The sequence below is a fragment of the Erpetoichthys calabaricus genome, chromosome 7 (genome assembly GCF_900747795.2).
Source record: "Erpetoichthys calabaricus chromosome 7, fErpCal1.3, whole genome shotgun sequence".
In the NCBI taxonomy this organism is placed as follows: domain Eukaryota; kingdom Metazoa; phylum Chordata; class Cladistia; order Polypteriformes; family Polypteridae; genus Erpetoichthys; species Erpetoichthys calabaricus.
Genome location: NC_041400.2, coordinates 25,363,216 through 25,386,753, shown reverse-complemented (window position 1 = coordinate 25,386,753; position 23,538 = coordinate 25,363,216). Strand labels below are relative to the sequence as shown.

Sequence of the window (23,538 nt, the reverse complement as noted above, 5' to 3'; positions counted from 1 at the left end):
AAGTAATGCTTAATTTTACTCCTGCCCTTAGCAGGATTTTTTTCCTGTCTGTCTGCTTACAGCATAATGCTTTGACCTCTCTGCTGAACTACAGCTATGATCTACATGAGTAAACTTTAATTGTGGCTTTCTTTATGTTTTATTACTTGAGGCAATTCATTTAAAATCAGGCTACACTGCTTAAGGTATAGGTTATCAGCAGATTTGAATGTGTTTATCTCACACTGCCAGAGGATTGTGTGTTGTGCTTACAGAATCAGCAGATTTTGCTGTGTTTTATTTCTTTATTCCTAAGTTTCAGCTCCTTGACAATAGACAATGGGAATATGGCTGACAGAGTTTAATATTTGAAATGAACTGAAATTGAACAGGCAGTACTTAAATTATTCAATTATAAAGTCCATTACTTGGTATTTTGTAAGTTCAGTTAAATGGTTTTGAGAAATAAAGCTGCATTCATGAGGCAAAATATACACTATTAAGTTATTTTGGCATTGTGAAGATTTAAAGTTTTCAGAATTCATTTGTACCATTTTAACAAAAACATCAGGAGAATTGCCTTGTATTGCATCTTAGTTTCACTTAATTAGATTAAGAAGAAAATGAATAAAAATCAACAAATATGATTAAACCAATACCTGTAATGTGACATTTTTAAATTAAGCACCATAAAGTTAGAAGAATAGGGGGTGATATTCTTCTTGTATTCATATTTACAGAAATATAAGAAAGATTACTTTTTTTGTTTAAATGGCAAATCGCCTTATTCCTCACAAAGCCTAGACTTTCTGCCATAGCTCGATGAAGCCTTGAAGGAAGTCTTTGTTAGGTGATCCCTGAAATCCTTTTGACATGTACACCTTGAGAGAAGAGAGATAATCTGAATAAGAAATGAATGAATTATGTGAATTAGCATAACAGTGGAAAAAAGACAGCAGAATATAATGGAGAACAGATATTGATGTGCAAGCCTGCTTACTACAAGGGGAAGACGGTCCAAAAAAATGTGTTTGTTTTTTTTCTGGTTACAAGCCAAGAAAAAGACGAGTAAAACAGCACAAGTGATCATGAAAGGAAGCCCTGTAAGATTTGAAAGTGGTTTAAAAAGATATGGTTAGAGATGTTAAAAATTTTAGAGATGGAAGAAAATTTAGACTTAGTAAACCGCTAAAGGACTGAGGTGTTAAAGTATGGGAAAGGTGGCTAACCACAGATAGTGCCAATGAACAGCACCGTAATTTGGAGGCCGTGGGTGTGTAGAAAGTGTGTAGAATCTGAAAGACTACAGTATTATATTTAAAGTACAGATTAAAATGATTGGTTGAGTAAACGGATTGATTAAAAATACCACCAAGCACATTGTATGTTATAGATTCTTTTTTTTCTACCCTCAACATTTTCTTGCCCAAATGTATTGTCTTGTTTTTTTATTTCTTTACAGGGTGCTTCAAATTAGAGATATAAATATTTAGCGCCATTTCTTTGCCTTCCCTGCTATGTTTTTCTCAGTTAATATTTTTTGTGTAAAGATTGATGGTTATTTGACTTTACCCACTAGGTTTGAATTACATACAGGTGTTAAAATAAAGCATACATGCAAAGTGAATTATATTTTACAAAAATGATGGTACCTTTTGTCTGCTAGTAGTCACTGAAAAGAGAATAAAGATGTGTCAAGATGAACATCCCATTAATAAATCTCAACATCAAAGGGACCTGCATTATATTTTTTTTTTTTGTAAATATATGTGAACAATTGCATGAGGTTCAATTTGGATTTCTGTGCTGATGCTATGATGGTAAAATTTCCATGAACTGGTGTCACAGTTGTGTTTTCACAATCACTGTTTCCCTATATCTGTAGTGAGAAGCATAAATACTGGGACCATGAGGTAACAGGAGTTATTTTGTTATGCATTAATAAAATATGCATTCAGAATGAAAAGATGAATATGAAATATGAAACAATATTACAGAAAATCTGCTATTTTTTTAGGCAATGTTTTTCATATAACAAACAATGTTGGAAAAATAAAATTTGTTGTGTTTAGCCCCCCAATTCCAGCTGAGCAGAAGTATTGGAACCAATGACTCTGAAGCAAAGTAAAGTTAAAGTTTTTATATTTTGTCACATACCCCTTACACACAACAACTTCCCTGTGACCCTATTAACATCACCAGATTCTTGATAACTTCATCTGGCATGCTGTGACAAGCCTTTATTGTAGCCTCTTTCCATTGGTGATTAATTTGGGTTTTTTATGACTTTAGTTTCAGTTTCAACAGGTGAAATTAATTCTCAGTTGTGTTTAAATGAGGAGACAGATTTGACCAGTATGTAACTGTCATGTTTTCTTTCTGATGGACTCCTTGGTTAGGCAGTCATTCTGTTGCTATATTATGCACTTCCATGTAATAAACTTGAAACCATCTGCTTGGATTTGAAAAGACAGGATGTTTCTGTTCACTTCAGAATTTATCTTGCTGTTACCATCATGTACATCATCAATAAAGACACTTAGCCATGCACGTCCAAGCCATGATGCTGGTTCCTTCATGCATCACAGATGAACTAGTGTGCTTATAATCAAGTGCTGCCCTTCTCCTTCTCCATACTTGCCATCAATTGGTGAAAGTTAATCTTAATTTCATCTGTCCATAAAACATTGTTCCAGAACTGTTTTCTTTCATTTTTATACTACTTAGTAAACTCCAGTCAGTTTTTGGTGCTGATAAGAACTTTGCATCATGTAGTGTAGCTTCTGTATTTCTTCTCTTTAATTCTTATGCAAATAGTGAATACTGACACTTTCAGTCCTGCACCCTGCAGACCATCTTTTATTTCTTTGTATTTTTGGGTTTTATTTCACAGCTCTAACAATATTCCTGTCATCTGCTGCTGTGGTCTTTCTGGGATGGCCTGCTCATTGCAAATTACTTACACATGCTGTGGTTTCTTTCTTTTTCAAAATATTGCATTCTGTTGATTTTGGAATGCTCACTTGTTCGCCAATGGTTCTGATCAGTATATGCTTTAATCGCATTTCCAAAATTGATTGCTTTTCTATCATTTTCATCTTTTTTTGTATGTTTTGATGTCAAAACCAGATTCCAAATGCAAACTCCAATGTCTATAACCAACCATACACATTCTGAGCTCTTATGTGTGTTGATATCTAAGGGAAAATGGGACACCTGAGCATTTTGTGTCCCCGTCATGTTTCGTACAACTTCGCTCAGCTGGAATTGGGGGACTTATAACAAACAATATTAGGGAAATAAATTGCATTTGTTATGTAAAACACCGCTCTGGCATTTTGTACTTTAGTCTTGTATTCATCTTTTCACTTAAAATACATATTTTATGAATATAGAACAAAAATAGCCGGTATTACCTCATTGTCTTATTTTTGCTTCTCACTGTGTGTATTTTCCCCCTTCTCCCATCAAGTACTTCAGTTTTCCTCCTACATTCGAAAGACATGTATATTAAGTTAATTGCTGACTCTAAATAGGCTATGTTTGAGCGAATGAATGTGTGTAGGTGTATTCTGGGATGGATTGAAGTCTTGCTGACTGAATAGGCTGAAACCTTCAGTGACTCTACAGTTCAGTTTGTCAGATTAACAAATGGATAGGTTTGTATTTGTATTTCATACTCTTTAAAATAAATAAATAAAAGTTAGTTGTTATGTGAAATCAGCAGTGCAAGATAATTGAATCGCCTGATAAAACACAGGGAAGTGAAGATTATATGAGCTCTAACAAATATGAAATGCACGTTGATTTGTAAAGTGGTCTTGATAGATGGCATAATAGTCTCTATGTCAGTTACAAGTGATTAGAAAATTGAATAACTATATGTCAAGTTCCAAAATGCAAGAAAAAGAAGTAGTAGTTTCAGGCAAGAGTTTAAAATGTAAATGAAAACCTCTTGTTGGAAAGTTTCAGATACTAGGAGCCAGAAAGCATAATGAGTATTCACTAGGAGCTGCATAATGATATTTTGGCATAGTAAGTAGGCTGTTTGCTGAAGAACAGCTGGTAGTTTGGTTCAGGGGTAAGTAGTGATCGGTAGTCTAAGATATGGTAAAGTACACCTCTGAAAGTCAGAAGCCAAGTTTTAAATATGACTTCTGTTTCATATTTTCAGCTGTAGTCAATCCATCTGAGGTGTGTTATTTATTCTTGGTCGCCATTAGGATTCTAATTGCAAACCTCAAATGTGTATATTTGTTTCTTTAAAAAACACAGATACAAAGTGTACTGTATACATGTGTTAACTCCCTTCTTAAGTTTGCAGTGTTGTTTGTCTTCTTCAGGCATTGTATCATGCCTTTGGGAAGTGTATTCTCACACTTGCTGCTGTGGCTATCTTGTTAGAATGCTGCACATGCAGACTTTTGTATCTGAACAGTTTACTTAAGAACTCGACAGTCCAAACTTCTGTCATGTTTAAACATCTTCAAAGCCTTTTTTTACTGTGATGATTCTTGTAGCATGAAATCACTGTTCACTGAATACAACTTTCTGATTTGAAAAAACACTTGTTGCTGCATGACAGGCAGTTGTGAAAGAGTGCTGTGTTATATGGCTACTCTTCCATGTCTAAATACACTGCAAACTTTGAAAGTTTAGAAAAAAAAAAAAAACTAAAGGTTATATTTTTTTTCAGTAACCTCACAATACCAATTAACTATGTCTCATTGACTTGAATTTAACTATCTTCATTAAATTTAATGACTCATGTTTAAATTTTACTTGAATTTTAATTGTGTCCTGGGATATTCCACCAGAATACAAATTCTAAAAATGTTTAAATTAATAGGTAATTAGTACTGTTACATTTTAAGACTTCTGTTGTTATAACACTTAGAAAGTCTGTGTGCTTCATCAATGTTATGTATGACACAATCATGATTAATTACTGTCATCCATCTATCCATTATCTATACTTCCAAAGCCCATCATGGCAGCAAGACAGAAACCATCTCTTGACAGAGTGCCAAGTCCATTGTCCATGTAGTCAATTAAAAGAAAGAAAAAAAGAACAAACTCATGAATAATCCTATTTAGTTGTGCCTTTGTCCTCTTGGCAATGAAATGAAAGTAGTAGCTTTAGTACAAAAATTCATTTTTCAATTTTACTTCATTAAATTGTGGGCTGAAGAAGTCAGTAATTTGTTTAATAATGAAAATGCTTTCATTTTACTTATATGTTAGCTTTATTTTTTTGCTTCTTGTTTAAACATGAGTTTTATTTCTTAATCTAAAGTATAACATAAATCACATCAGAATACTCTCTGTCCCTTGAAGTTCTCAATATAATTTGATGCTATTAGTCAAATTTGCATACTAAAGAATGGACCTCATTTTTACCCTCAGATCTCATCTTGTTTGTTTGTCAATTTATTTTTTCAGCCATCACATAGAAATGGCTGAACCTATTTTCACAAAATTTTTTGCATGCAGGTTGCCATTGATTCAAAACAAAAACCATGCATCACTCAAAAACGGCTATGTATACTTTCACTAAATTTCCTTTTCAAATAATTAGAACATAAAAAATTTGGGTGAGAACAGGCCATACAGCCTAACAAAGCTTGCCAGTACTGTCCACTTAATTCCTCCAAAATAACATCAAGTTTTGAAAGTTCGTAAAGTCCTACTGTCTACCACTTTACTTGGTCACTTATTCCATGTATTTGTGGTATCATTTATGCAGTTTAAAATATAGGCTTCATGGAGTTTCAAGACTTTCATTGGAGAGTCGTAGTGGGAGGGCCAACACCACTAAAAAAACACGCATTACTCCAAAACAGCAGACTGGATGGATGTCCTTTAAAAATTTTACGTGTATCTTACAGTTCACCCAACTTAACATATACAGTTTACAGAGCTTCAAACATTTCATCATAAATAGGGGTTTGGTAGAGGGAACAGCAGCAAAGCAGGTACTTTTATCAAGCTTACTTACGATATCAGTGATTTAATTATTCAACAGGCCATCCAGTTTATTAATGTGGCTCGCAAAATTTCAAAATCCCTGGTAGCCCTTCGGGCAGGCACTCTTTAGTTTTTGGTAGCCCAAAATAAATTTAAGTAGCCTGAATAAAAAAGATTATTTTTAATGTATAATATTGTAAAGGAAACAAAACATCAATCAAAAAATTGTTAAAACACAAATTACAACAACTGTATAACAATTACAATCATCAACTCAAATATTTGGTTCTAATTGAACAGAAATTTCTATGAACTTGTAAGAACTGTGTAGAACATGAATCAGTCTGTGTCAGATTCTGAATCTGAAATTTCCACTGAAGTCACGGATGAGAAAATGCCACTCGACGTTGAGGGCATAGCATCTCCTTCATCAGCTTTCTCTTCCTGTGCATCGGCCTCCATTTCACTGCTCTTTGTTCTTGTCGGGGTTTTATGATCCAGGTGTCTTGAACCTTTTCCAGAAAACATCCAGAACTGAATTGACTTATCAGGGCAAAAAGATTCAACTGTTTCCCCATTAATGGAGAGTTGCATGCAGTCATTCAGTGTTTCAGGGTGTAGAGAGGTACGATGTGTTGTCTTCATTCGGTTCATGCAAGAAAATCCTCTCTTACAGATGGCTGTTGATGGACTAAGTGTCAGCATTAATTTCACCAGCAACAAGATATGAGAGAGTTGTTCTGGATTCTCAGAGAGGAGATCTCTGTACAAGCAATCAACTACCTTGCTACCCCGGTGTTCTGCAAGCCACATTTTTAGATCCATCCATTCTTGTGGAATTTTCTTTCTCTTCCTCATCTAGGAAACTGGCAAAATGTGTGACAAGATAATCCACCTCTTCATCCCCTTAATTTGCCAGCTCTTCTCTGGGGTAGGGAAGAGTGGAAGGGTCAAAAACCTTGAAACAAGAGAGAGGCTTTTCACACAGATTTTTAAATCTGTTGTCCATGTACTTGACTGTGTTGTAAATAATCTTCTGAATCTCTGCACCAAAGGTGTCTTTGTCTGTACCCTCACCTCTTCTGGCAGGTCGCTGACTTTTTGTGAGCTGAGTTCCACAGTAGCAAATGCTACCATCCTCGTTCGCTGTGAACTTTGTGTCCAAGGTTTTCTGGTATTCTCCTGGTTTTGTTTTTAGGTTGAATAAGCGTGATGTGGTGCTCTCAACTAACGGATTTGTTCGTGTGATGTTTAAGTTATCATGCTGAAAATCAGTACAGCACTTGGATAAGATGGTACTGTAGTCCAACATGAAATGCAGGAAGCGAACAAATTTCTCAGTCTTCATCTCCTGCACCACCCCCTTAGCTTTGGCTGCATCCTCGGACTTGACATCACTTCCTCCTGCTATGTTCTCCATATGAACAACAGTGGAAGTGTAATTTTTTTCCACAGCCTTCAGACATCTCAGCCAGCTTGGAAGCCACCGTGTGCTCTTCAGGCCACTGAAATGTGCCAGTTTCTCATTTAGCAGTTCACTTATTTCTGTCAGTTCTCTTCGCTTCTTTGGGGAATAGTAGTACATCTTAAAGATCTAGCCATTTGCTTTTTGAAGTTTGCAAAGACTGCTAAATTTTGCCAATGGTAGTTCACTCTTTGCAACATAGTACACTGTTCTAAACAGCTTTTTTAGGACTTGTTGTTGTGCTTGGTTTATTTTTAGTATGTTTTTTGCAATTGGTGTTTGTTCTGGGAAAGATGCTGCAGACTGAGCACCAATGCATTTCTTGTGATGCAGAGATTTCTCATGGGTTTTGATAGGGTCTTTCCTAAAATTACTGGTCCCAGTAACAAAGGCACTTGTCGAGTCAGAAATCGAGGGAAACTCACGACACACCCGGCAGAACATTGTTATTTAGCTTGTCATATTCCAGCCACAGAAATTCTTTTGTCCATGAAACCAAAAAGCTGCACTTTCTTTTTGCCTCATAGTCTGATTTGTCATAACTTTTCCGCTTTGTGGTAGGCTTTTCTTTGGCTGTCCCTTCTTCACCCTGACCTGTCTTATTTGGCTCAGCAAAACTAAAATACCTGCGTAAATCCATCTATTTTTACACACGCACACACAACGATCAGCGATTTTTTAAATTCTCTGCGCAATCAACCTCTATCACATGTTTAAGCTTGCTGCGGGAGATTTCATTTGTCACGTTTGAATAGTAAGCCAATGAGTGATAAGACGATGTCAGAGGAATTGGTGCGCAATTAATCCGTCACTGACCAGTCAGTACTGCCGCTCTCTATACACAGTTCGCGCGATCGCAAAGTGAAAGTAAAAAAACAAGCGCCAATTCAAACGCGATTTCAATATTTCACATATTGACAGTGGCTCATCGATGCCCGTAAATTACATAATTACCCAGCTACATTTGCGAAAGAATGCAAAAGCATTGACATATATTTTTCCTTCCTATGATAGCCCGACGGGCAGGGCTGAGATAGATTTTGGTAGCCCGACTGGAAGACACAATAGCCCCAGGACGTCGGGATAGCGATTTTGCAAGCCCTGAAACATCTACAGGGTGGGCCATTTATATGGATACACCTTAATAAAATGGGAATGGTTGGTGATATTAACTTCCTGTTTGTGGCACATTAGTATATGTGAGGGGGGAAACTTTTCAAGATGGGTGGTGACCATGGTGGCCATTTTGAAGTCGACCATTTTGGATCCAACTTTTGTTTTTTCAATAGGAAGAGGGTCATGTGACACATCAAACTTATTGGGAATTTCACAAGAAAAACAATGGTGTGCTTGGTTTTAACGTAACTTTATTCTTTCATGAGTTATTTACAAGTTTCTGACCACTTATAAAATGTGTTCAATGTGCTGCCCATTGTGTTGGATTGTCAATGCAACCCTCTTCTCCCACTCTTCACACACTGATAGCAACACTGCAGGAGAAATGCTAGCACAGGCTTCCAGTATCCGTAGTTTCAGGTGCTGCACATCTCGTATCTTCACAGCATAGACAATTGCCTTCAGATGACCCCAAAGATAAAAGTCTAAGGGGGTCAGATCAGGAGACCTTGGGGGCCATTCAACTGGCCCACGACGACCAATCCACTTTCCAGGAAACTGTTCATCTAGGAATGCTCGGACCTGACACATTGAACACATTTTATAAGTGGTCAGAAACTTGTAAATAATTCATGAAAGAATAAAGTTACGTTAAAACCAAGCACACCATTGTTTTTCTTGTGAAATTCCCAATAAGGTTGATGTGTCACATGACCCTCTTCCTATTGAAAAAACAAAAGTTGGATCCAAAATGGCCGACTTCAAAATGGCCACCATGGTCACCACCCATCTTGAAAAGTTTCCCCCCTCACATATACTAATGTGCCACAAACAGGAAGTTAATATCACCAACCATTCCCATTTTATTAAGGTGTATCCATATAAATGGCCCACCCTGTATTTGTGAAATTACATCATATCAGGAAATATAAAGAAGTACTCTAAACCAGCAACGAGTTAGTGCAATTAGGGAATCCAATCATACACAAAAAGAACAAATTCTCGACTCGTGAGCTGGGAAATTGATAGAGAAGTAGTATAGATGGTGAATGTGTTAGCCAAAATGACAAAAGAGTCGACCATTATATTTAAAAAATATATATATATATATATAATAAATAATAAATATTTGCTCTTTGTGTGTACTGTCTTATACAAATACATTGGGCAAAGTAAGGTACTTTGACTAGTTTTAATATTAAATGACGCACACAGTCAGAATTTGTTTTCATAGTCATCCCAAGGACTTAAGGATCGATTAACCAGTAAATTAGACCTCTGTTTGAAATGAGCAACACTTTTCTAGCAGACCTTTGCACTATTTAAGTTTAGCTTAAAAAATCACAAGATAGGCTAATTTATTGTACTGTGTAGTAAATACTACTACAATAGGGATGAACAGGTTAAATATATAAACCTATGTAAACATAAATATAAGGCATAAAATAATAATTTATTTCTGTGAACATGCAGAAGATTGTGTCATTAGATTAGCCACATGTATATAAATCTATATAAATATTGCATAATCTGCTGTTTAATGACCTAAAAAATGCAGATTAAAATCAATGTATGTTTCTGCTGCTGAATGCATCCTATAGCTAAGAAAGATACACATTTTGTTAAAAACAAAATCTATATCTGCCATTGAGAAATAAGAACAAAACTCTACATGACTTTTGCAGCAATTTTGATTCATATCCTTCATGTACCTAATTTTATGAAAATCACAATGACTATGGACAGTTTTAGAATGCACCCTTTACCATCACTTGTGTTAGCGTAACACCCCAAGCAACTCGACATAGTGCACTGAACAGCATCTAAGACGTGACAGTATCAAGCTGGTTTGATTTGTGTGCAGTGAGTCACACATTGTAGGTGTGTGCTCTTGTGTCTGCGAGAACAGAGAGTCAGCACTCAATAAAAGCACAATAAACACAGCACTCACAGTTGGAATAATAATGGCAGTATGGAAGAAAGGAAAGTGAGTGCTCTTGGCAGTGTAAATGATCAAGCTTAGATCAACCAGATGTTGGTTTTAATGTCTCATGGCTAATGCTCTTCTTATTCCATTGTGCTCCACATTCATTGGCTGCTAATACGAAATTTGGAATCCTGTTGAAAAGCCAGGAAGTAGTCCTAATCAGTCATTTCATGTATTTCCTAGTTTTGTAATTTAACACTTTTAGAGGCAATGAGATTCAACATATGCATTTGTTATATTTGACAAGCTGTCCAACTAAAAGTTGTCTCGAGTCCTGGCTAATGACTCTGGCCTTAAGCAGAACATTTTTGGTTTAGAATATATATATATTTATGGATATATGCTATATTTAATTAGTAGTAAAGTACAAAATAAATTGGAGTCGGTCTGATCTTGTGGAGGTTTCGTACCATATTTTAGTAATTACAATCAAAAAATGATTTGCTTTGTTGAACTGAGTTTTGTCTGATGCATCTGGACTTGTCAATAATCCCCAAAGATACCTCTTTATACCTTACCACTTACTCGCTTAGTGACCCAGAGTAGCTTATTTAACCAGGCTCATACTGTAGAAATACGTAAGCCATGGTAATTTGGACTTATAATTTATAAGTCACTTGGGTTAATAGATTTTGTTCTCTAGTGTTATAGTTGCAAAGACCATACCATTTTATTTTCTGTGATCTGTATGAGTTCTGAGTCACTAGCTAAACAATTTTGTATTATACAGAAGATTATACAGATTATACAGAAGAAATCTAATTATATTTTCATTCATTTCCTGAAGCTGTCTTTTTGCCTTACATTTTTGTTTTGAGTTGTTGTTCATCCTGGCAGCATTTCATATAAACAACAACAACATTTATTTATATAGCACATTTTCATACAAAAAATTTAGCTCAAAGTGCTTTGAGCTTTGAAGAAATGAAGAAAAGAAAAATAAAAGACAAAGTAAGAAATTAAAATAAGACAACATTAATTAACATAGAATAAGAGTAAGATCCGATGGCCAGGGAGGACAGAAAAAACAAAACAAAAACTCCAGACAGCTGGAGAAAAAAATAAAATCTGCAGGGGTTCCAGGCCATGAGACCGCCCAGTCCCCTCTGGGCATTCTACTAACATACTGTAAATGAAATAGTCCTCTTTGTATTTAGGGTTCTCACGGAAAGACTTGATGATGATGGTCATGCAGACTTCTGGCTTTTAATCCATCAATGTTGGAACATCACGGTGCTTTGAGTAGATGGTGGTGGCGCAGGCCACCACCACAAAGAAACCGGAAAAAGAAACAGAAGAGAGAGTAGGGGTTAGTACGGATTTTAGAGCCACCATGAATAATTATTATAATGAATTGAATATACAGAGTATCAGGATTAAATTAAAGTGAAGTTATGAGAATGCCATGTTAAAATAATGTGTGGATGGAGGATGGTGCAGAAGAAATAATATAAGAATTGAGGGTATACCTGAGAAACGAGAAAGCTCAAGCTCAGTGAAATTTGCAGTAGAATTACTGTCTAAAATAATTGGAGATGACTTTAAACTCGACATTGAGATAGCCACGGCTTATCGCACAAAGATACCAAGCGCCTTCAAACCTAGGTCTTTTATTGTCCGCTTCGAGCGACTACGATGTAAGCTTGATGTGATGGCACTTCTCAGACACAAGCAAGAGATTATATTCGAAAATAATCTTATACGTATTTTTCCCGACTTCTCACCATCAACAGCTGCAAAAAGCAGATCCTACATCAACATTAAAAAGTTGCTACGGAAAGCCGATATCAAATACAGCCTCTTGTATCCCGCCAAACTGAAAGTGGAAGTTCAAGATCGACATTATATTTTCTTCAGCAAAGAAGAAGCTGAAAAAGAACTAAAGAAGCTGTTTCCGACACTTTTTTGAAAGTTAATAAGGAGCCATATTCTATCAAGGCACGGGAAGGACCTATGATCAGCTCTCTGGATCCATGTTTAAAGAGACTGGTATTATAATTATACATCCCTTTTTTTTTTTTTTTTTTTTTTTTTTTTTTCTTTATCTGGACTTTATATGTTTATGTTTTAATCAGAGTTATAGACGTGAGTGTGAAAATGTGGAAGTAATTAAAGTAGGATTCGTTTTTTTGGTTTTTTTTTTCTTCCTTTTTTTAAATTTTTTTTTATTTTACTATACCTTAAAGTAGACTGTTTAACTTCATACCCTTGGTTTACTGCTTTTTCTACTATTTATACTATTACCATTATACTATTACAGTAGGAATTACCAGGTTTATTCTAGACTAGTTTTTAAAATCATTCCCAGGGTTGTTTCTTTTCTTTTTTTTTTTTTCTTTTTTTTTTAATCTTAATATCTTAACTTAAAAGCGCTGAAGATTATTTCAAGCTTAAATATTGTTAATGAGAACATTTTCGGCAGATAGTATTAAGAATTTAAATGCAAAAGATATCTCTGTTTTAATTCTGTAACGCCGCTGCAGGGTGGGGTTTGTTTTGTTTTGGACGTGCTCTGTCTCTTCGTATGTCAGAGGACTAGAACATCACGAAGTGGGATCTAGCCTCATGTGGGGAGGCAAAATGGGGGGGGTGGGGGGATAAAGGGGGGAGAGAAGGAGAGCAGGTTATATCTAATCTATTCTTGTAATTCTTATAAATATCAATGCAACAATAGGCTAAAATGCAATAACTCATGGGGAATCTTGAAACTAAGATTAAAACTGCCATATTACCAATTAAACTATAATGACATTAAAAACTCAGAATCAATGTCTCCATGATGGGACAGTTAACTTTGTGAGCTGGAATGTTAAAGGCCTGAATCACGAATTAAAGAGAAAGAAAGTATGCTCTCACCCAACAGGCTTAAACGCTAAAATAGTATTTCTACAGGAGACCCACTTACTAACCAAGGATCAGTTCAGATTACAAAAAGACTGGACTGGCCTGGCCAAATGTTCCATTCTAGCTTTATAAAGAAAACTAGAGGGGTGGGAATTCTCATACATAGAACAGTTCCATTTGTAGCATCAGATGTAGTGTCGGACCCTGAAGGGAGATATGTGATGGTCATGGGCAACTTATATAACAGTAAAATGATTTTGATAAATGTTTATGCACCCAATGTTGATGATAAGGAATTCATGCAAAATCTACTTGCATCCATTCCCAATGTGAACACTCATAAAATTATAATGGCTGGGGATTTTAATTGTGTTTTAAATCCACTCTTAGATAGGACTCCTGTGACAGGGGGGACGACATCTAATACTGCAAAGATAATTACACAGTTTTTGAATGATCACAACTTGTCAGACCCCTGGAGGTTTCTTAACCCAAACTCAAGAACATAATCGTTCTACTCACCAGTGCATTATAGCTACTCAAGAATTGATTATTTTTTTTATAGATAATAATTTCCTGCCTACAATTAAATCATGCAAATATGACACAATTGTTATCTCTGACCATGCCCCTCTAGTCTTGGAGCTAAAATCATTAAGCCCCTCACACTCACCTCGTAGATGGCGTCTTAACCCTCTTTTATTGGCAGACGAGAACTGCACAGAATTTATATCCAAACAAATCAGCTTCTTCCTAGAGACAAACACGTCCACAGAGGTTTCTGCAGGAACACTCTGGGAAACTCTAAAGGCCTTCTTAAGAGGACAGATTATTTCATATCTTTCCCACAGAAATAAATTAGAAACCAAGAAAGTGTCAGAGCTAAGAAATGAAATTACTAGAATAGATGAAGAACAAGCCAGGCATCCAAGTGAAGCTCTTCACAGGAAAAGGCAGGCTCTACATACAGAACTTAACATCTTAACAACTAAAGAAACTGAACAACTTATTTATAAGTCTAGACAGCATTACTATGAACACGGAGAAAAAGCTAATAAGCTTTTAGCTCAACAAATTCATAAACAAGAAGTTCACAATGCAATACCAGTAATCACCAACAAGAATGGAGAAGAAATCATCGACAATAATAAAATAATGCACACATTTAGAGATTACTATAAGTCTTTATATTCCACTGAGCCCAAAGAAGACAACACACAATCTAATGCATTTCTGGATAATTCACAAATACCACAAATAGATGCTTTAAGTGCTGAGGAACTGGATAAACCTCTAACGCTAACAGAATTACTAGACGCTATAAAGTCACTACAAAGCGGGAAATCATCAGGCCCTGATGGTTACCCCGTGGAGTTTTATAAGAAATTCTCCACTCAGCTAGCTCCACTCTTATTGGCAACATTTACAGAAGCTAGAGACAACCAAATACTACCTCAAACATTTCGACAAGCATTAATCACCGTCTTTCCTAAACAAAATAAGGACTTGTTACAATGTACATCATATAGACCAATTTCACTCCTGAATAATGATGTTAAGATACTCTCAAAAATCCTAGCTAGAAGGATGGAGAAAGTGCTGCCCTCGGTAATATCACAAGATCAAACTGGATTTATTAAAGGCCGACACCTATCTTCAAATCTCCGACGCTTGTTTAATGTTATATATTCACCAGCAAAATCAAACACCCCAGAGATATTACTATCATTAGACGCAGAAAAGGCATTTGACATGATCGAATGGAATTACCTTTTCACTGCATTGGAGAAATTTGGGTTTGGCCCGAATATTTGTGCTTGGATCAAACTACTGTATACCAATCCAGAAGCTTCAGTTTGTATTAATAACATTTGCTCAGACTACTTTAAACTAGAACGTGGTACCAGACAAGGATGTCCCTTGTCGCCACTGTTGTTTGCAATCGCTATTGAACCACTGGCGGTTCACTGCCGAAATTCTTATCAGATAAAGGGGATTGTCAGAGAAGGACTGGAACAGAAAATTTCTCTATATGCAGATGATATGGTCTTATATATATCAGACCCAGAAAACACTGTCCCCGCTGTTTTAACAGCACTAACAGAATTTCAAAAGATATCTGGTTTTAGAATTAATCTGAATAAAAGTATACTCTTTCCAGTGAATTCACAAGCATATAATATTAGATTAGACACCCTACCTTTTACCATAGCAGATCAGTTTAAATACCTAGGGGTAAATATCACAAGTAAACATAAAGCTCTTTATCAACAAAATTTTGGCGTCTGTATGGAAAAAATTAAGCAAGACTTGCATAGATGGTCAACCCTTCATCTCACTCTAGCCGGAAGAATTAACATTGTTAAGATGAATATCCTTCCTAAACTTCTCTTTTTATTTCAAAACATTTCAATATATATCAACAAATCGTTTTTTAAACAGTTCGATTCAATAATAACCTCATTCATTTGGAACTCAAAACACCCATGTATCCGAAGAGCGACCCTACAAAGACCTCAGGCAGAAGGTGGCATGGCTTTTCCTAATTTTCAGTTTTATTACTGGGCAGCAAACATACAAGCCATAAAAACCTGGACACAAATAAATGAACATACACAGGCTTGGTCCGCAATAGAAGTAAAATCCTGTAGTACTTCTTTATACTCCCTGCTCTGCTCTCCAATAAATGAAAGTTATCGCAAATATACTAATAACCCAATTGTGCTTTACTCACTCAGAATATGGAACCAAATTAGGAAGCATTTTAAGATGGAAAATCTTTTATCAGTGGCACCTCTGCAAGAGAACCACCTCTTTCAACTTTCGCAAGTATATCCAGTTTTTAATACCTGGAAAAGTTTTGGGATTAAAATGCTCAAAGATCTTTATATAGACAACATATTTACATCTTTTGAACAATTACGTTCAAAATTGAACCTCCCAGCTACACATTTCTTTTACTATCTTCAAATTAGAAATTTTGTTAAACAGAAACTGCCCGATTTCCCCCACCTTGCACCCTCCACAATGCTGGAAAAAATACTGCTCAATTCCGAGGAAACAAACACTGTTTCCGCAATATATAAAATCTTATTAGAGTCCCTACCTTTCAAAGATCCAAGAGGACATTGGGAAGAAGATCTCTTAATCAATATATCAGAAAAGGAGTGGAAGGTAGCAAAGCAGAGAATTCACTAAAGTTCTATATGCGCAAAGCATAGAATTATTCAACTAAAAATTATATACCGAGCTCATCTGTCTCGCTTAAAACTGTCCAAAATGTTTCCAGGCCAGGATCCAACCTGCGAGCGCTGCAACCAAGCTCCTGCCTCACTGGGTCACATGTTTTGGGCCTGCACCAAACTAACATCATTTTGGACAAAAATTTTTAAGTGCCTCTCAGACAGCCTTGGTATCACAATCCCTCCTAACCTATTAACAGCTTGTTCGGTGTTCTTCCAGATGGACTTGAATTGGAGAAGGACAAGCAAACGGTGATTGCACTCACTACACTTTTAGCACGCAGACTTATTTTGTTAAATTGGAAGAATCCTAATTCTCCTCTTATAAGTCAGTGGGAAACCGATGTTTTATATTATTTGAAATTGGAAAAAATCAAATTTTCAGTTAGAGGATCTGTACAACATTTTTTCAAAACATGGCAGGATTTAATCAATATTATTTTAGAATAAGAGAAATAACTATTATTGCATTTAACTCCCTTCTCCATCTCTTATTTACATAGATATTTACTTCTGCCTTTATTTTGTTTAATGTTGCCTTATTAAAAAGCCTAAAGCAATTTTCCTTTAGCTAAGCTCTCCTTCTCAGGGGTGGGGTTTGATTAGTCTTCAAATTTGTTGGGTTATAAATTGATCTGTTTGTATGGAATGATTACAATGAAAATTAATAAAATAAAAATATTAAAATAATGTGTTTTCAGCAGTTTTTTTTTTTTTTAAAGTGCTCCACTGTATTAGCCTGGTGAATTCCTATTGGCAGGCTATTCCAGATTTTAGGTGCATAACAGCAGAAGGCCACCTCACCACTTCTTTTAAGTTTTGCTCTTGGAATTCTAAGGAGACACTCATTTGAAGATCTAAGGTTACGATTTGGAATATAAGATGTCAGACATTCCAATATATAAGATGGGGCAAGATTATTTAAGGCTTTATAAACCATAAGCAGAATTTTAAAGTCAATCCTGAATGACACAGGTAACCGGTGTAGTGACATCAAAACTGGAGAAATGTGCTTGGATTTTCTTTTCCTAGTTAGGATTCTAGCAGCTGCATTCTGCACAAGTTGCAAACGATTTATGTCTTTTTTGGGTAGTCCTGAGAGGAGTGCGTTACAGTAATCTAGTCGACTGAAAACAAAAGCGTGAACTAATTTCTCAGCATCTTTCAATGATATAAGAGATCTAACTTTTGCTATGTTTCTTAAGTGAAAAAATGCTGTCCTAGTGGTCTGATGAATAAAGTCGATGTAACTGGGCATTCTCCCATCATACTGTACCAATCAAGTTAACTGACCACTGTAGACCTGCAAAAGGAACTGTGGTATCCAGGGAAAACCAAAGAGATCACAGGGGAGGACTTACAAAATCTACAAAGAAAACCTTCTGGGCTGGATATAGAAATCATTCTTTCTCCTCTTTTTTATTTTTTAAATTCCGAGATGTGCCATCTGGCTTATTTAAGCTTTTAGGCAGGAGTGCCCTTATATTTTTTGCCATACTTTCTGAGCTTAAAACATTTGAATTCAGCCAAGAACTAGATGTGTTTTTGCATCAGGGGTCTTTATAGAATCAGTTTGTTTCTTTCAAGCATGAAACTGAATGATGATCATAAATATTGGTACTTTACCAGTGATCAATATATTGCCTTAATCAAAGTCCAACCTGTTTATGGTGGGTTACATGCAATTTGCACATCTCTTTGCTTACAAGCCATGTTGACACCATGCATGTTATAATCTTTTTAAAATCTATAGATGTGCAAGTGGCTATTTATTATCTTAAAGTAATAGATTTTTTTGTAGCTTAGAGTTTTTTTTTTCTATATAGACTCATTGCCTCAATTTCAGTGTTGTTAAGAATTTTTTACGTAGTAAAATTAATTTATTTTGCAGACTTGTACTCAGTAAAATTTTCTGGAAAAGATTAAATGTAAGCCTTTTATGATCAATCCATTGTGAACATTATCTTCTAGATGTGAAGTGCCATTGCAAATTTTTCCCGGGATAAGCAACAGCCCAATGTATGGGTAAATAGAGATGTACAGGATGTTTAAGCTGATGCAGTCAGGAAAAGACTAATCACTTATTTATGTGTTTTTTTACTTACAGCCCAGTGTTCTCATAGTAAGCTACAAAGAGTCTGCAAAAGCGATTTCTCAGTTTGGGTTCTATCAACAAGTGGAATGGAAGCCAGACAGCCGGAGAATAGCTGTGGCGGTGAGTGTTTACTATTTTGATGAGCAAAAAAGCATGTGTTGCACTCTGAAATTCTACCACAATTACATGTTTGTAACTAGTTTGAGAAAACCATCATTAAAATTGTATTGGTCTCAGTTTACCTGGGGATAGAGTAGAGGAAAGTGAATCTATGTGCATGTAAGTCTATACCCTGACTATCTGTAAAGTTCAGATTATTTTCATGTCTCTAAAGCATTTTTAGCTAAATCTGTTAAAATTAGACAATACAATTTTGAAAGGTCCTTATCATGGAATAATCTGAAGAACAGCAGAAATGAAAAATATTACGTCTAATGAAAAGGAAAAAACACACAGTCTGGAAGCAAGAAATAATAAGTCATTTACACATACATATGCCAAAGCATTCCTTTCAAAATATGGAAGTGTTTTTAACAGCAGAATTATTTGTTAAATATTCTGGCTTAAAAGTAACCTCAGTGAACAGCTAGGTTGTTTTTATAGCTTTCTATGTGCCTGAACTTTTGTGAGCAGAAGATGCGCAGGCAGCTCTTCCCAGAGACTTGTGTTGGGCTAGTAAGCCAGATATTACTCACTGATTTCTCAAGATAAAGAATAGGAATATCAGCAGAACCTGTTTATTCTTTGTGAGGTGGAATAGTGGTGCTTCCAACTCTTTTTATCTCTTTCATCCCACCCCATCTTAATCAGAGTAATCAGAGTTAATCTGAAATTTCTTGCTTTGCTTTCAAAGATGGATTCTGCCATGCAGCTTTCTGTGTTGTACATCACAAAAATACATACTGTTCTTTTTAAAAGGTTTAATCAACCATTTTAATCATTAAACTTTTAAATTGGATAGTCAGTTTTTTTGTTTTGCTTGGTTTTTGTTTTTATTGAACTGAATTATTCTGAATGTGTCTTGTGATGGACTAACCCCACACCCAGGGTGGATTCTGCCTTGCTTCCTGTGTTTGCAGTATAAGCACAGGTTCTTCTCTGCTTTGGGGTGGATAGACTGGCAGTAAGACAGAGTGAGGGATGAGATTCTTGAAGCTGCACCTGATGTAATCCTTACCTTTTGAAGTATATTCATAGCTCCACAGTAGTCAGTGAATGTGGCAGTGGATGGTCACAACAATGCCCAGGAGTAGTCAAATTCAATACAAGTGGAGACTACCTGGCAGAAAGAGTACAATTTCACAAAATAAAATGGACTTTGAGGTTGATATCCAAAAAAAAACACACACTGTTCTTTTTAAGGTATTTGAGGTTTCAATATATAAAATGTATATATTACAAAGAAGGTAAAAATATGATTTCACAATTGAAATCATTCTTTAAAAAATGACTAATGAATCATCATATTATTCTAACCTATTTTTATTGTGCTACTTGAACTCTGGTAGTGACTATTGTGATTATAATAAGCATCATCAAAGTATTATCTACCAACCCTTTATTTTATATGGGCACTTCTATATTAAATCAATTTTTTTTTTTTTCAAACTTTTGAAAATTAAAGTCAAAGATGAATAAAATTATAATTTCACACTTTTCAAAAAATAGTATTATCAATATGGTTTTACAATCTTAAAAATGATATATGAATCGTCTTCCTCTGTTTGTCAAGGGAATAAGGATTTTTATTTGGCAAAAAAAACAGTTGGCCTTAAACAGCTTACCTTCTTAGAATGATTGTCTTTTTTGTTGCATTATTCAGATCGGTAGACTCATTCTAAGCTTTTCTCATATATCCAGACGTCATGTAACCTCTTTACCTATTGAATGATGAGTCTGTAGTGTGTTCTCTGCACTGGAAAGACATTTCCGGACTGATTAGACAGTTTAAGAGAAGGTAAGAACTTGCCACACAAGTGTGTAATAGGTAGCCCCTGCTGTATTTTTTTGTGAAATAAAGTGTTTTTTTAAGTGTGTGGGGAGCTGAAGGTTACTCTAGCAATGTTAGTGGCAGTGCAGGTATCTAAATCATCATTGGGCACCCATGCTCGCTTCTACCCACACTATCACCCAAATAACTGAAAACGCAAACACAATAATAGGGAGCTGCCAGAAATGTACTTTTGTCTTGGTTGTTGAAGCTTTATGGTCTCCATATTGACTGTTGAGGCATCAATGACTATTTTGTCTTCCATTTTTAAAAGATTGGAGGATGTTGCTTAAGCATTAACTTGGAGTTACATCCTTATTTTGACATTTTTTTTTTTTACATGGATATGCATTTTGATACCAAACTAAGCGGAATGGCAGATAATGTATAATCAGCTAAATTATTACAGAGAGACTTGGACAGAATACAGGCATGGCCAGATTCGTGGCTGATAAAAAATGTAATTAAACATAAGATATTACAGGTATTTAAAAGAAATATTAGATTTGAATACACAATGGGAGATCTGAAACTTGAAAGTACACCTCATGGGAAGGGTCTACAAATCATAGTGGACTCCTCAATGTCTTTGTCTAAGTTATATATCACAATGTGTCAAGTACAAGTCAAGGAAAGTTATACTTGGGTTATATAATGTACTAGTGAGGCCTCACATGGAATACTGTGAACAGTTTATTATTAAAAAAAAAAAAAAAAAAAAAGAGTACAGCTCCAAGTGCTAGAGAGAGTCCACAGGAGAGCAACTAGGCTGATTCCTGGACTTAGAGGTATAAACCATGAGGAGAGATTTAAGGAGTTGAAAATTTTCTGTTTAAACAAATAGATCGATGGGTGACATGATCAAGGTGTTTAAAGTTAAGTAAGGAATTAGTACAATGGATGCAAGCAGTTATTTTGAAATACTGTAAATTATTCAACAAGAATATGAGGGCACAGATGGAAACTTTTTAAGGCCATATTTCACTGTGGTGTAGAGAGTTGAAGTTTGGGGACCCTCAAATCTGGACTTTATTTTATTTTGGACAGTCTTGGTGAATAGGATGAATGAGCTTGTTGGGCTGAATGGCCTGTTCTTGTTACAAATGTTTTTATATTGTTCCTGGGATTTTCATTCCTTCTTTTTAAAGTACTTGCGCCACATATAACCTTGATGTCACCAATTGCTTTCATTACCATATGTTTCTTGCAACTTGTTAAAGGTTTCAGCAAAATTTTTGCACCATTTCTTCACCAAACTTAATTCATTTGTGTTACTCATGTTATGCAGCAACATTGAGAGATGTCATTATATTAACTGTTTTAAATCATATTTTAATAAAATCAGCAGTTTTCTTTTTAAAAGTGTATGATTGTATATTTCTTTAGCAAAGTTAGTAACATTTTTGTGTTTTTTTTTTCTCATTTAGTGGATGCTTTTTATAGCTTTATGGTATTTCAAAGCCAAAACTGTAAAACCACAAAAATTCATGATATAAATAAAGTACTCTTTTCAATCTAAAATGAAGAAAGAGGAAAAATATATATATGAGTAATCTCTTGTGCTATGTGAAGAAAATCTGGAAGACAGATGTTTTAGTGAGTTGAGTACAGACTACTGTATTCAAACTATATGCAAAGCTTCAATTTAGAGATGCGACTTAGGTTAGTTGAGTTTGCCTAAGTTGCATTATTATGGTTATTAACCATGCATGTGTTTTTGCTGTAAGCTTTTATTTTTGTTCCTGTATTTTTGATTTTTTTTCATTAAATCTAGTCAAATCCCTTTTATAGCCAGTAGAATTTAATATAGGAGAGCCTGAAAAAATAAATAAATAAAAGTGTGTGTTATTTCTTTGTGTTCTTCAGACTGCAAGGTAACCAGCTATCTGAAGGTGTGAAAATAACTTCTGCCTCCCTCTGGAATGTAACACATTTAAAGAAATAATAAGGGTTAGTTATTTGAACACTTTGGTTTACATTTGGGAATTATTTTTGCCAGGTCTGCACAATGTAAATTGCACTCTGGTTTGGACTTTATACAGGGTATCTTGGCATAATATGCCGTGATCTTAAAAAGTCATTTTTGACTTTTCAGTTCAAGTAACTGAGCATTGTACCATATTTGTTCAAATATAGAAAGGGTTTAGGTCCTTACTCAGTCTTCCTTGAAATGGGTATCTTGTTAGAATCTCCCTCAGAGCAAAGCAAACATTTTCTTCTAGAATCCTTGCATAATATCTGGGGATCTACAGGCCTGTCTTCCTGGTTTCCCTTGCTAATCTCTGAATTCATGACTCCACAGTCAAAAAAAAAACAATGAGTAAAAAAAAAAAAGCAGGATCCATGTAGCAAGATGAAAAGTACTGCCGACAGAATTAAAACCTGATTTTTGCCTCAGGTGTACTAAAATGTGTCAAGCACATTGTTTTAAGCACAGATTAATCTGAAAGGGAGATTTGTGGCTGCTAAGAACCCAGTGGTGAGAAAAGTAAGAACACTGCATTCTGCAGTAACAACTTCATACTTGTGGTTAAGAATGGTAGTCATAAGTGCCTTGAGCATGGGAAAGGCGCTATATAAATAAAATGTATTATTATTATTTCATTATTTTTCTTTGTACTTTCTTGTAATAGCACTTGGATGACTAGCCATTGCTGGATGAACAAAAAAGTATATGCTACATCAGGAGATACCACAGGATCCATACCTGCGAAAAATGTCTGGCTGCAGTTATCAGTGCTTATAGAGACAATCGAACCAATTACATTTTCACAGAATGCTGCAATAAATGTCTTAAATAATAAATAATTATTTTATATCTGATGAACTGTTTTATGAATACAACTCCTGGTC

At 35.3% G+C, this 23,538-nt stretch overlaps 1 protein-coding gene across 1 annotated transcript in view; it reads left to right on the top strand.

Annotated features, from left to right (window-relative positions):
- The window catches only part of ric1 (RIC1 homolog, RAB6A GEF complex partner 1), a 186,163-nt gene that overhangs the window by 57,006 nt on the left and 105,619 nt on the right, over positions 1–23,538 (top strand). The window contains exon 2 of the mRNA XM_028804950.2: positions 18,708–18,815. Coding sequence (XP_028660783.2) covers positions 18,708–18,815 — 108 coding nt within the window. The remainder of the gene's footprint in view (positions 1–18,707; positions 18,816–23,538) is intronic.